General features: G+C 41.2%; 2 protein-coding genes across 3 annotated transcripts; one reads left to right on the forward strand and one right to left on the reverse strand.

The window, feature by feature from the left end:
* The first annotated feature begins 189 nt into the window (after window positions 1–189).
* Window positions 190–6,480, forward strand: ehd2b (EH-domain containing 2b). 2 transcript variants are annotated; one of them, XM_041995536.1, is made up of 8 exons: window positions 190–297; window positions 398–649; window positions 1,779–2,251; window positions 2,360–2,536; window positions 3,515–3,630; window positions 4,344–4,756; window positions 4,881–5,045; window positions 5,170–6,480. In XM_041995536.1, the coding sequence occupies exons 3-8, from the start codon at window positions 2,031–2,033 to the stop codon at window positions 5,716–5,718; spliced, it is 1,641 nt and encodes a 546-aa protein (XP_041851470.1). In that variant the 5' UTR covers window positions 190–297; window positions 398–649; window positions 1,779–2,030; the 3' UTR covers window positions 5,719–6,480. The 2 variants fall into 2 exon arrangements, with proteins under 2 accessions (XP_041851470.1, XP_041851471.1); XM_041995537.1 differs by having other exon boundaries at window positions 3,515–3,612.
* A 2,324-nt stretch (window positions 6,481–8,804) lies between these two features.
* On the reverse strand, window positions 8,805–11,505 carry nup88 (nucleoporin 88). The gene has a single exon (XM_041994743.1). It carries the CDS (start codon window positions 11,444–11,446, stop codon window positions 9,188–9,190), a length of 2,259 nt encoding a protein of 752 aa, XP_041850677.1. The 5' UTR covers window positions 11,447–11,505; the 3' UTR covers window positions 8,805–9,187.
* Window positions 11,506–14,033: the final 2,528 nt, after the last annotated feature.

Below are 14,033 nucleotides of genomic sequence, written 5' to 3' on the forward strand. Positions count from 1 at the left end.
GGAAAATACTGTCACATCTGTAAATATAATGTATGTTGCCTTAGATTTAGTAGGAAAAAAGGGATTTGGAAAACATGGAGTAGTAAAGTATGCATGGAGGAGTGAAGCTTGATGTCATATGACTTGAAATATGCATGAGGATGCTATGCCATTTTAAAAAGAGAGCAACTCCACCCAAATTGTTTAATTACACACGCCCCCCTCCGGGTCCACGCCCTCTGCACACAGCTCGCTCATCCCTGTCCTGTGCAGTGTTAGTGCTGCCCACAGTGTTACCAGCCATCCCTGCAAGAGGAGGTCAGTTAAACTGAAAGAAGTAACCGAAGAAAAAATCTGCCTTAGTGTGGTGCACGATGCACTATTAACTTCAGCATTTGCCTTTGTTTTTTTCCATTAGGCAAAACCGAGGACTCCTGCCAGATCTGGAGCTCATCTGAAATGTATTAAACCCTGGAGAAAAAGGATCCTCTGTACTCTATCTGTGTTGATGCTCCACAGAGGGCTCCTATTTGCTGCCAGAGGTACACCCATACATGTAGCAGCGGCTCCTCCAACAGAAGCTTTTGTGTCCTTCAGTCAAAATATTTTCCAGACTCCAGAGGGCAAGAGGGGAAGATCAAGGTGCTTAAGAAGACTCCATAATAACTTGGTAAAGCTTCCTTTTAAACTTTAAATATAGCCAGAATGATCATTGCACAAATTTCTTGTTTTTTCTTTTTAAATATACAGCTTTGTTATATTTGTGATTGTGATGCACAGAAGAAATTAAGCCAATAGTGCTTGGCCGATCATAGCTGAGGAAACTTCACATTTATTTTCAGTATTTTTCTACTTCTTCTTTTGCTAAATAAAGTAAGATTCCTCAGATACTTGTTGGTTCTGTAGCTAAACATGACTTTCCTTGACCCAAGTCCAAACCTGCGTTGCAGTTGCGCACAAACCCACAAGGTATTTTCCACCATACATTAATCCTAGAAGCTGATAGAAAAGTTTTATAAAACTTCATTTAGATGATTCAGATAAAAATCCGGGTTCGTACTAAGACTAAGTGAGTCACATTAAATGTCTCTGCAGGGTTCGCCATTTTGGCAAGAACTCTTTCCACACTGGTCTTGTGACATGTTAGGACTGTGCTGCTTGTTCTCCTCTGGGCAGATTTTTTCTTCTTTTTTTACTTTTTAGAAAAACCCATTTCAAATAAGATTTGCAAGAGAAGCTGCACAGATGAGCTATCATCTGCTGACATGTAGATCACTTATCTGCTCTTCTGCTAGACTGCTACTATAATAAGTTTTCCTTCACATCCTAATCCAGTAATTCTCTTTATGTAGACTAGAGTTTAAAAGAAAGGAATTCACAAGGGTATTAATTAGTTTTTCTATATAAAGACAACCTCTTAAAGCCTTTCCCTTACATGAACAAATCATGAATGTGTTTCATGTTGTACTGAGAATGGAGTGCGGGTGGGGTGTCTTACTCATTTCACTGTAAAGAAATGAGCTGTGCTGTGCAGCGAATCCTCACACAGGGCTGGGTTTGCAAGTTTTCCAAAGTGAACACCAACTTTTTCCAGGCGAGTACTGACAATGCTTGGCAGACTCCTGGTGTGCTGAGGTTTTTCCTTCAGATTCCACATCCTTACTCTAGATTGTGGCAGGCTTTGTTCACCAGGTGTGGGAACACAAGGATTTTCTTTTTGCTATGTTGATTAGCTCATTATTTTTTTCCTATTTTTTTTTGTAACGGTTGCCTGCTGTTTTTTATTGTCATCATTTCAGGAGCTAAAGGTTGTAAGCTTAGAGAGTACTTTCAAGGAGACACTCCTGGCTTCAAACAAAGACTCGGCCCCTATCATTCCCTCCGGTGTGTGCAGAAGAGGTTTCAAGGACGAGTGAGCAGCCTTCGTATAAATACAGGAAACACCTGAAGTTTTTCCCTGATTCTGAGACAGGAAATACAGCTTAAAAAAAACAGAAACAACTGACAGTAATTCTGTAAGAAGTCTGCTATTATCTCATTAGTCAATCATAATGTCACGCTGGGGGAGAAAAAATGTGAAGAAGGCGCCTGAGGTGGTCCGTACTGTGACAGAAGGGCTGAAGTCCCTGTACAATAAGAAGCTGCTGCCTCTGGAGCAATATTATGGTTTCCATGACTTCCACTCTCCCAGTCTGGAGGATGCAGATTTTGACAACAAACCCATGGTGCTGGTCGTGGGACAGTACTCCACTGGAAAGACCACATTCATCAAGTAAGACCTCGCTTTGCATCCGTCATTTCATCATTCACAGATTTTGTGTAACTGCTAATTTTAAGTACCAATTGTGGGCAAACAATAAGTTATATGTGTGACCGATAGGTATCTACTGGAGCAGGATATTCCTGGGAGCAGGGTGGGTCCTGAACCCACCACTGACTGCTTCACTGCCATCATGCATGGGGAGGTGGAGGGAGTCATCCCAGGAAATGCCCTCATTGTAGACCCCAATAAGCCCTTCCGCAAACTCAACCCATTTGGAAACACCTTCCTCAACAGGTGAGAGCAGGACTTCTTTGAGTATTGTGTAATGTTTTCACCGAGGGTGCCAGTTCGAATCAGCACCAACAGAATGTGTGAGAGAGCCTGAGGAGTGAAAACAGGAAAGGAGGCAGAAAGTTTGCAGAAAGTGTTTTAGTTCTTTGGAATTTCAAGTGCTTGTGCCAGATTTCTAAGTGAGGAGGCACTTGCCTTATTTGTGGAAAATGGGAGAAAGGGAGCGATATTACTCAAGAGGTTGATGAAAGCTAATGCACTCAGACATGAACTGCAATGTACACAAGTCCAAAGTCAAGCTCAGAGGAAACTGCAGCCCTTCGGGTCAGCGACGAGTATTTGAAGTCACAGACTTTTTAAAAACAGCACGTCAAATGTGAGGTTCTTTCCTACCATGTGTACTGACTGGGCTACCAAGTCTGTGTGTTTGTTTTTCCACTGTTGTAAACCAAAAAAGCAGTTTTATGTTTAACTCTGCAGAACCATGATGATGGAGGCCAGAAGAAGAGATGAGAACATACAGTGCTCTTGTTAACTGGACACTATCTGATCCATGTTTTCCAGCAGGGACCCTCTTTCCATCAGCAGGGCGTGTGTTTGAAGACATGTACGTCTCTTTTTGCGTTGACTTCCTGTTCTGGAAGCCGGTGGGCTCGTTAGGCTCTTAAACTACAGGAAGCAGTGTTGTTGTTCTAAGCCACACATCGTTAGCAGGCCTTATTGTTTGATTCTGGCAGTAATGGTCATTTTCCTTTAGGAAGCCCAGAACAGGGACCAAGACCAGCTTGCACACAATGGCCTGCAGTGGGAGGGAGAGGGTGTGTTGGGCTCTGCATAAAAGCCAAAATGCTTCTTATCTTTTTTAGATTATAGTTGATAATTTCCACTTAATATAAGAAGCTTTTCATCTTCATTGATAGTGTTTCAATCCAAAGTGACTCTCATCAGCTTTGATTTGACTTTTGTCCTGTTTGCAACCAGATTCCAGTGTGCCCAGATGCCCAATCAGGTTCTGGAGAGTATTAGCATTATTGACACACCGGGTATCCTATCCGGGGCCAAGCAGAGAGTGAGCCGAGGTGAGCGTGGTAACAAAGGTGAGGAGAGGACATTGGGGGGGCTCTGCAAAGACACATATCCCTAATCATCAGCTCACAAACTCATCTCATTGGCACGCCTGGCTACCCCATGGGACCTGCTCGTTCTGTCACAATAACACTTGGCAGCAGGACAAGAAACATCTCAACAGTACACAGAGCAGCCATAAAAACTTAATCAAGAACAGAGACGGTACCAAAATTCTGTCAGCCCATCTGGAGGAATGTACTGTTGAGAAATTACTACCATCATGATCATCATTTCACAGCTATTTTCTGTTTATCTCATACTCCCTAGTAACCCATTAATTAAACAAATCTGCATGAGGAACTAACACGTTTAAAAAGTCAGTGCATATTTCCTTCATTTTCTATGCAGCTAGTTTTCCTTTTACTAGCTTTAGTTTTAAGTATCACAAAAAATGGAAATATGTGGAATGTGTGTTTTTTTTTTTTTTAAGGACCACCACATAAACTTAAACAGGCATCAATTTGAAAACCAGAAAAGAGATGATCACAGTGCCATGGATTAAATAAAAGCTGTTAAACTATTAGACTGGGATATTTTTTAAGCTTTGATAAATGAATAAGGGGTGTGAAGGGTTTGTGTCTGTGTTGATCTTCTCTCCTCTCCTGACCTCCATTTTTTAGTGTGTGTTGCGTATTTAGGTTTAAGGATGTTTTATTTATCGCTCCCTGTTCTGTTTAAACAGGTTACGACTTCCCAGCTGTGCTGCGCTGGTTTGCAGAACGTGTGGACCGCATCATCCTTCTGTTTGATGCTCATAAACTGGAGATATCAGATGAGTTCTCTGAGGCCATCGGTGCCCTGAAAGGCAATGAGGACAAGCTGCGAGTGGTGCTCAACAAGGCCGACATGGTGGGCACACAGCAGCTGATGAGAGTGTACGGGGCACTGATGTGGTCCTTGGGGAAGGTGTTTGGCACCCCGGAGGTTCTGCGTGTCTACATTGGCTCCTTCTGGTCAGAGCCACTGATGGTTAACGATAACCGCAAGTTGTTTGAGCTGGAGGAGGAAGATCTGTTTGCTGACATACAAAACCTTCCTCGCAACGCAGCTTTACGCAAGCTCAACGACCTGGTCAAGAGGGCACGCCTGGTCAGGGTGGGTGACTTAAAGCACATGCTTGACTTACAAACATGTGGATGTGAAGGATTAATGACAGGATGACATTACTTTTGGTGTTAGAAGAGGGAAATACCTTTGCTTTGCTTTGTTTTCCTTCCAGGTTCATGCCCACATTATAAGCTACCTAAAACAGGAAATGCCCTCTGTCTTCAGGAAAGACAATAAAAAGAAGAATCTGATCTATCAACTGCCAGTTATTTTCTCCAAGATCCAGCTGCAGCACAACATTTCTCCTGGAGACTTTCCAGACTGTGCTAAAATGCAGGTTAGTCTTAATCACTGGTTTTTACTACAGGAACATTTGAGGAACACTTAAATAAAGATATAAGTTTAGCTGAATTTGCAGTGGGATTGAAAACAACTGGTTAATTATTATTTAATCTTTAAAGGAACAACTGATGGCTCACGATTTCACCAAGTTCAAAACTTTGAAGCCAAATCTGATGGCAGCCTTGGATGAACTGCTCTCCTCTGACATCGCCAAACTGATGCCCCTCCTGCGGCAAGAGGAGCTGGAAGCAGGCGATCAACCAGGTGTGCAGGGTGGTGCTTTCATGGGGACCCGAGCTGGACCCTTCATAGAGGGCGATCCCTTTGCTGAGGAGAACGGAGAGGGGTGTCAGGAGGAGGAGGACTGGGTGGTGAATAAAGACAAACCAAAATATGACGAAATCTTCTACAATCTTGCCCCCAATGAGGGGAAGCTGAGCGGCAACAAAGCTAAGGACTGGATGGTGAGCTCACGTCTGCCCAACTCTGTGCTGGGTCGCATCTGGAAGCTGTCAGATGTTGATCGCGATGGCATGCTGGATGATGAAGAGTTTGCCCTAGCCAGTCATCTCATTGAGGTCAAGCTGGAGGGTCACGGCTTGCCACCAGAGCTCCCAACACGTCTGATCCCACCCTCTAAACGCAGGCAGAAGGGTTCTGATGCATAGACATGCCAAAAAGTCCGCTAGCTGACACACTTATGCTACTGTTTGTATTTGCTCTTATCCCCTCGCTCCCCCAACCCACATGAAAATATTGTATGTACAGCTTTTTCTCTGAGACTGATTGTACCCTTGCACGATTATACTGTGTTTTAGTGTGGTGAAACTATAACAAGGGCTTCCTGCATTATGAAGTCACAGAGCTTCTCTTTGGCTCCTCAAATCTGCTTTTTTACAAACTTTTAAAAATATATGTGCTTGTGCTAGATTAGCAAAAGTAAATAAAGGCTGACACCCTCTAAGTGAGCAGTACTCAGCTGTATTTCAGAGCATACAGACTAAACTTCTCTCTGTTGATGGTTTAATATACCATCAGTGATTTAACTAGGAATGGCTTAATAATCTTGGAGTTCATTTTCTTATTGCCTTTTTAGATTTGCTCAGCTGAAATTATGTTTATAGATTTTTTTTTATTCAAATTAGCAGCATAAATTTACTAACCTGAACATATGTCACTTTGGTGTTTTTCATGCCACAGTTTTGTGCAAGCTTCACATACTATTTTTAGAATTGTATGTTTGTTTGTTTGTTTGTTTTTTGTTTGTATGTGCAGGAGTGAGACCTCACTTGCGTAAAAGAACATTACATGCTGAGATTTATGTTCCACCTAGACTGAAAGACTGCCTTTTTACTGACTACTGTACACAGCTCCACAAACTGTTTGTATGTTAACTATTATTGAAAACAAATAAAACTCTCTGACTGTGACCGGTCTCCTTAACAAACTTTTTTCTGTAACAATAAGTGCATAAAGAAACCCAAAGCTAAAAGCTGAGCACATCTGATTGAAGCCACTCATTTCACAAAATTTTCTTCTCTGCTGGCTCACTTGGTCTCTCAGTGACAGACCAGATAAACAGTGACTCACACTCTCCCCTGCCAAGTCCCTTTACCACCATTTTCCGATGCTTTCTCCCCTCTCATTCCTGCCATCTGAAAATTTTTCTGCCTCTCTCTCACACACACATACTGTAGTCTGTTTAGTTCCAGTTTAGTCTTGCAATTAGGTTCTCATGAACTTGCCTGTGCATCCTGCTTTTGTGTAAACTTTGTGGCATGGTCACAAGTGTCTGTCTTGTGTAGAACTGCGTGTGCCTTTCTTAAGACTTTCAGGGTTTACTTGTGAAGGGGTGGTTTAAGCGCCTCCTTGGTTCACTCCTCCATGGAAAGAAACATAAATGAGAAACAGAGGCAATCCTTTCCTCCCTGCTCTCTGGCTTACAGTGACTCACATGTGAAGAATGTGGTGGGTTGGCCCAGGAGTTATTAATATCTCCTTTCCTAGGGTCCGCTAAGTTTCCTCAGGACCTAAACACTGTAACTTTATGGAACAAAATCCCCTATTTGGAGGTTCCCTTAGCAAGACCTGCTGAATACTGCAACCTCTTTTGCATATATGAGACAGAAAAATAAAAGTAATATGTGAAAAGAGAGTGGAAAGAATCATCTTATTTAGCTTGTTGATTAGATTTTTATTTACATTGTTTTTCTGTTTGTTTTAAAGTCAATACAAGCAACACTATTTTAGAGAGCAGAGTAAAAAATCCCCATGGCAGTCTGAACAATGCCTCCCTGTTTCATAATTAGGCAATGCGTAGTCATAAATCACTTCTAATATTTGTTGCTCAGATCAAGATACAGTGCTGCTAAAACAACAGGAATTAAAGTTGCAGCCAGGGTCAGATTACAGGAGATAACCCCACCATTACCAGGGATCCCCAACAACGAAGCTTACTCAACAAAACCGGGGTCCCCTCATACGTCACTGAGTGTTTATGTGGGGAATTCCTAACAAGCAAACTTGAGGTAGAAGGAAGATGAAGAGCATCAGCTTTGGAGAGGGGTGACATCTGGTGGATAAAGAGTCCAGGCTGTCTTGCTGCATGTTATAGGTTCCAGCTGTAGATGGCAGACATGGCCGAGTCCTCACATAAACTTGAGCTGAGATTACTGATACATGTCCCGACAGGACATACATGTTTTGTGTGTGTGTGTGTGTGTGTGTGTGAAATGAGTGGATTTAGAAACGTGATAAATAAAAATGTGGGGATTTTGTATGATTTATTTAACATATTTTTGGATGTAATGTTTAACTATGCCATTGAAGACAACTTTAAAATTAGTTGCTAGTATGACCAAATCTAATGTGTCTAAAATATCATTTTCAAAGAAATTCTTGTGCTCTTACTGTTTGAACAGAGTGGTCATGAAATCCATTGATTTGATTTCATGAAGTCACCATCACTGTTTGCCTACAGCTGCAAGTTCTTGCCACTTTTCATTGAAACGATATTTGTAAAATATGTTTTAAACTTTATTTTTCGTCAATTTAAGGGGGAAAGTGAACATGTAAACATGACCTGTGCTTTATTGTGACAGGTTGTTTAGGACTGAAACTGTGTTAAAGGCTTGTGCTTCATAGAGACAGAAAAAAACAAAATACAGATTAAAGTGAGTATAAGTAATAACAGGGGGAATAAATATGCTTAATAAATTCTGCCCTGTACCATTAAATATATTTAAACTACAAAATATGACGATTTGTATTTTTATTCTTATTAACCTATGCATGCAGGACAACTTCAAATGATAAACCACCTGTCACCAAGTTCTTTTGTGATTTAAAATGTGACAGTACCTTATAATAAATTAGTGACTTAATCCTTAAATTATCAGCTGCAAAAAACCAAAACAAAACCTCATTTATTCACAGCACTCACTGCAGCCTCTGAAAAATAAGAAATACTGTGCTCACAGAACAGATTCAGGTAAAGTCCAATATGTTGAAAAAACACAAGTTAAAATTTCTGTCAATTATCTTCAATTTAGAATTTTATGTTTGTTGATTTACATACTTATTCTGTGAGAACCTGTTTTTACCATTTTTGGTATGTTTATGTTAAAATGCATCTATGTACTTATGTATTTTAATGTTTGCAAATGAGAAATGGTGTTTAAACATTTCCACTGGTAAAATAAGTCAAATAAAATCAAATCAAATTTTAAGTAAATAAATAAGGAAAAACTGATAGGAAAACTGCCAAGTTTCTTTTTTAATCCCCCAAATAAATCAACAATCCATGTCAAATATGGCTTGGTTTCACTTAAAATAGGTTTCATTTGTCTAAGATGACTTATTCTACTTACAGTGACTCAAACCAACAACAAAGAGGCCAAACACACTGCATTCCTTTTAAGAAATTAACATGTAGCTGTATCAAAAGTTATACTAGTGTATGCAAAATATCTCTCGATCCAAACACCTATTCATCAAATGGCACATCAAATTAAAGATACAACACAGAACATAGCATCTCATTGAATGTCACAAAAAGAGAGGATAAAGATAACAGTATGCAGTGCAGGGAATTTGAAATATTTCCCCAGGAAAACATCTCAGGAGCTTCATAAGTGCTTAGAAACTGAAATGATTTTTGACGTCTTTGATCTGCTTCATCATATCACCGATTTGCTGTCCCTGCTCTCTGAGGACATCCTGAACAACCTTCTTTTGATGGGCGTTGAGTGAGACCGTTGTTTTGGATGTAGACATATCCTTGTCAACTTGTGTCTTCTGGTACTCCATCTTCATGTTCACCTGTCTGATGCAGTTGTTCAGGTGTTTGAGCTGATCACTGATGGTCTGCAGCTCCTTCTTCATATCCCTTTCACTGTTTGATAGTATGGGTAGCTGGTTTTGCAGGCTGCACAGCACTTTTTTAACCCTGTTTACAGTGGTTTCCTGGCGATACTTGGCATCTTCGTACTTATCAGCCAGTCTCTCTGCGGCCTCTCTTAAACTCTTCTTTTCCTCCCTGCACAGAGTCAGCTCCTCCAGCTGTTTGTTCTTCTGGTCCGTCAGGAGCTTCACTCTTCTTTGCATCTCCTCGCGAGCCATGTCCTGTTTCAAAATGTACTCCTCACGGAAGACCTGTGTGGCTCTGCTGAGGAGCTGCAGACACTCCGGAGGTGGCGGTGATGTGTCCTTGTCCCCAGCCTTGAGCACAAGGGGATTGGTGGAGCTCCGTGCCAGGATGTTGCGAACGTGTTGCTCGAAGGAGTCTTCGGCCAGTCCACGCAGAGGAGAGCTAGCAAAACCTGAGCCTGGGTGGGAACACAGCAAGGGAGGGGAAGGAGGGCGAATGGAGCTCAATAAGGGCAGAGTGATGCACTCATAGGAGCCAGTGATGCAAACCATAGTGGCACCTAAGGAAAGGTCAGACACAATCAAAAAGCCACAAATGGGAGATGACTGACTGGTTAGCAGTGGTCTAGTGCAAACAATGTGCTCTACAATGCAGCGCTTCTCAGCAGCCAGCTCCTGCAGACTGTCCTTATCCTCCTCATTTGACTGGAGGAACTTCTGCAGCTTATTGACCCATATCAGCCCCACACTGTGCACTCCGGCTTCGTGGGTGCAATGATACCTGTGCTGGCACAAAGGGTCTCGATGCAGTCTGATTGAACAAGTGAAGTCAAACTCTTGAGGCTCCTCATCCTCTCCTGTGGCTACTTTGAGAGTGAGCTCAAGCTCAACGCATTCAAACACATAGAGGGCTGGCACCGCCTCTGTTCCTCTGATCCACTTTTCCACCACCCTGGTCTCTTCCTCTTCTTCAGACTCCAGCACCACACAGTGATACAGGGTGCCTGTCTCTGTGGCAATGACCAGGATACTGGGAACACATGGCAAGCATAAGATGGCACAAGCATCATAACCATAGTTATCCTCTGCAGCAGGATACATGGGGAGCGGTCCAGCTGGTTTACTTAAACTCACACTGTTTGCCAGGCTTGTGTAGCTTACGTAGGTCTCCCCATTTTCGTAGAGAATATACAGAGGGTAAGCCAGTTTTTCTTTGGAGCACTGTGCTGGTAGCTGCCGAGGAGGAGGGGAAACTGGCCCAAAGTCAAACGCCACAGCTATTTCTCCAAGAGATGCTGCATAGGATTTTGTCGGGGGATGGATGCTGCCGTCATCTTCCGACTGCGACACGGGTAGGACTTTGGTTGGTGTCTGAGGCGACTTTAGGCCGTAAAATCTGATGGTATTATCGGATGTGAGCATTACTAGATGGGGGTCATCTGTCTCACTGGGGTACCAAGCCGCCTGCCGCAGATTCACCGACGGTGAACTGGTGAAGAAGCGCTCCGCCACAGGTATGGTTTTGCAGTTGATCACGTTCCGTCCACCCTCGAACTCGGACCTCTTGCCCCACCGCTGAGGAAGCTCCAGAACCGATAAGCCCCGCTGGCCAACAAGCGCGACGAGGTGCTGCGTTGGGCTAAGCAACACTTGGCACACTTCGAAGAGAGGAGGGTTGATACATAGCAACGTCTGATACTTCCCGCTACTTTGACTCTCATCCGAGTTTAACTGTCGTAAGTTGGTTGTGTAAAACACGCGGTCTGCTTCGTCCCACACGAAAAAGTCCCCACCTAAACAAAACGTGAGGTTCTTGTTGATTCCATTTTCATTTGCTTTTGATTCCAAGCCCAGTTTATCTCGTATCGTTTTGAAAATGGCATGGTTTGGCAAATCATTTAGCCACCTCTCTTCCCCAAAAGCCGCCATCTTGACCAACTGTCGGTCTGATCTCGGAGCAGCCGATGGCGACGCGAACTTTTCTTTACGACAGCCGTTTACCGTATTATGGTGGCCGGTGTCGTACATTTTGCAGATTCACCATGGCGTTGAAAGAGACTGCGGGGCTGTATGAAACACTCAAGGCAGAGTGGAATAAGAAAAACCCAAACCTGAGCAAATGTGGAGAACTTCTGAGTAAGCTGAAGGTAGAGTCATGTTATCGGTCTTTTTTTTCTTTTACTGTACGAGTTAAATAAGACTATTTTTCCCATTTAAAAGCTGAAGCTATTAGCCAGCGTAGCTAATTTAGCTAACTCAGCCTGGCTAGCTGGCTAATGTGTGCAGTTTCTGTGAAACTAAAATAAACTTTTGAAAACGTTTTTTACCTTTAATGTTGCGCTGCAGCAGTTTTTACGTATTATGTGCTCGTTTTCAGCTCATTCGTTATTGTAATAATTTGATAAATTATTTTACGACAGTCAGGGAAACAAATCAGGCATTGTAGCTAACACTGGTGAGCAGAATTTACTCCTGTACAAGTTCAAACAAAACACGGAACATAAAATGATCGAGACATTTCTTATTTCTTTTTAATGTTACTATCACGTAACTTAGTTGATAGTAGCACTTAAAAAAAAAAAAAAAAAAAATTTTTATCATGTTTTATTTTTCTCTAGATTTTAGTAGACAGGAAAACATAATTCAGATGAACTTTTGAGTCTTGTAGAAGCTATTAATTTATTTTTACAGGTTTCCCTACTTGAGCTGAATTTCTTACCTACTGGTGGACCCGCACTCACTAAACAACAGCTCATTTTAGCTCGTGAGTATAAAGAAATCAGCTCAAACTTTTCTGTCCTTAATGTCAAAGTATTTTGCTACTGAATTAATAAATTGATATTTCTTAACATCAGTTTGTGCTTGTGTTTCAGGTGATGTCCTTGAGATTGGAGCCCTGTGGAGTATCCTCAAGAAGGACATCCCATCCTTTGAGAGATACATGGCTCAGCTGAAATGTTACTACTTTGATTACAAGTAATGCCCCATTTAATTCTTTTGTGTCATGATAATTTGTTCCACAACATTGACTAGATTACTCTAAGATGACCTTTTCTCTCTTTTCTTTAAAAAAAAATGTCAATAAGGGATGAACTGCCAGAAGCTGCCTACATGCATCAATTACTTGGACTGAACCTGCTCTTCCTGCTCTCACAGAACCGTCTGTCTGAGTTTCACACAGAACTTGAGAGACTGAGTGCACGAGATATTCAGACCAACGTATACATCAGGCATCCAGTCTCTTTAGAGCAGGTGCTTTAACTGACAAAACATTTGTTTATTTATTTATCTTTTTTTTTCTTCTTCAGTGTTTTAATCAGTTAAGCTAGAGAGAACCTTGTTTTGATGTAATGGTACCTTAAATTTGCTGTTCTTACGTACTTTAACATATTTATCAGCACCTTCAAGTTGAATTTTAAAATAATTTTTATTCCTTTGAAAAATAAATTGCATGTTGTTACAGACATTTTACATGCCTAAATAATGCTATTTTCACACATACCCTGAATTTTTTTAACATGATATGGAGGCATTACATGTAAGAATGCAAATGTCTGGAACATTCTTCATCCTTCTTGTGTGAATTACCAGTCATCTGTTTATTTTTTCATGATGTCCAGCCTCCTGGAATATTTACCGTTGTGAAAAGGCATCTCATTGTTTCTGTTGCTTTACCCACCTTGCCTCCAGCATTAGCAACACAGGTGGATGAATGTGAATGAGTGTTTGGTGGTGGTTGGAGAGGCTGTTGGCACAGATGTGCCATGTTCCTGTCAGTCTGCCTCAGGACTCAGGTCTGCTGTAGCTACACATGTAACTTGCCACCGCCACTGTTTGAATGTGGAGTAAATGAATAATGCATTCAATGTAAATCGATTTACATCCAATCTATTATTGTTAGTTTTTTTTTTTTTTTTTTTTTGTTGTTTTTTTGTTTAGTTTTAACCTTCTCCTCTCCATTTCAGTACTTAATGGAGGGAAGCTACAACAAGGTATTTCTCGCCAAAGGCAACATCCCGGCTGAGAGCTACACCTTTTTTATTGATATTCTGCTTGACACAATCCGGTAAGGATCAATACTGCTACTACTGTTATTTCTAGCCTTGTGTCCTAAATTCTTTGTGCATTTTTTATTTCCTTGTTAAATGACATGTTTTCAGGTGTATAAGTACATATTGAGACTGACTCCACAACATACACTTGTTTTTCATTATTAACTTGTAAAAGTGAATTTCTCTTTCGTTCTTTCTGCTTTTTAACTGGGTAGCATATGTATCTTTGCTTTTGTATTTGCTGCTGCGTATCTTGGACTAGAACTCCCTTGTAAAAGAGGTTTTTAATCTCAATGGAATTTTTTCCCTGGTTAAAAAAGGTTAAATAAAAAAAATAAATATAAATAAGAATGTTTTTATGCATTAATACTATTTACGTGGTAAATAATGGCTAAGGAAGGCCTTTGTCAAAATAAATTAAACATTTGTCATATTTACAGTCAGCAATTGAAACTAAATGAATGAGGATATGCTCTCAGTCAGGTAGCAGTATATAAGCAAAGTTTTTGATTTGTGTCATTCTACTTGTCTTTAAAAACCAAAATGTAAAATAGTTCATGGTT

This window comes from Melanotaenia boesemani, chromosome 9 (assembly GCF_017639745.1).
Source record: "Melanotaenia boesemani isolate fMelBoe1 chromosome 9, fMelBoe1.pri, whole genome shotgun sequence".
Lineage (NCBI taxonomy): Eukaryota > Metazoa > Chordata > Actinopteri > Atheriniformes > Melanotaeniidae > Melanotaenia > Melanotaenia boesemani.

Excerpts from the sequence above, each read along its gene's own strand:
- ehd2b (XM_041995536.1), top strand. The coding sequence starts at position 2,031 with ATGTCACGCTGGGGGAGAAAAAATGTGAAGAAGGCGCCTGAGGTGGTC. Across the intron at positions 2,537-3,514 it reads GGAAACACCTTCCTCAACAG|ATTCCAGTGTGCCCAGATGC; the intron begins GTGAGAGCAGGA and ends GTTTGCAACCAG. Across the intron at positions 5,046-5,169 it reads CAGACTGTGCTAAAATGCAG|GAACAACTGATGGCTCACGA; the intron begins GTTAGTCTTAAT and ends TAATCTTTAAAG.
- nup88 (XM_041994743.1), bottom strand. The coding sequence starts at position 11,446 with ATGTACGACACCGGCCACCATAATACGGTAAACGGCTGTCGTAAAGAA.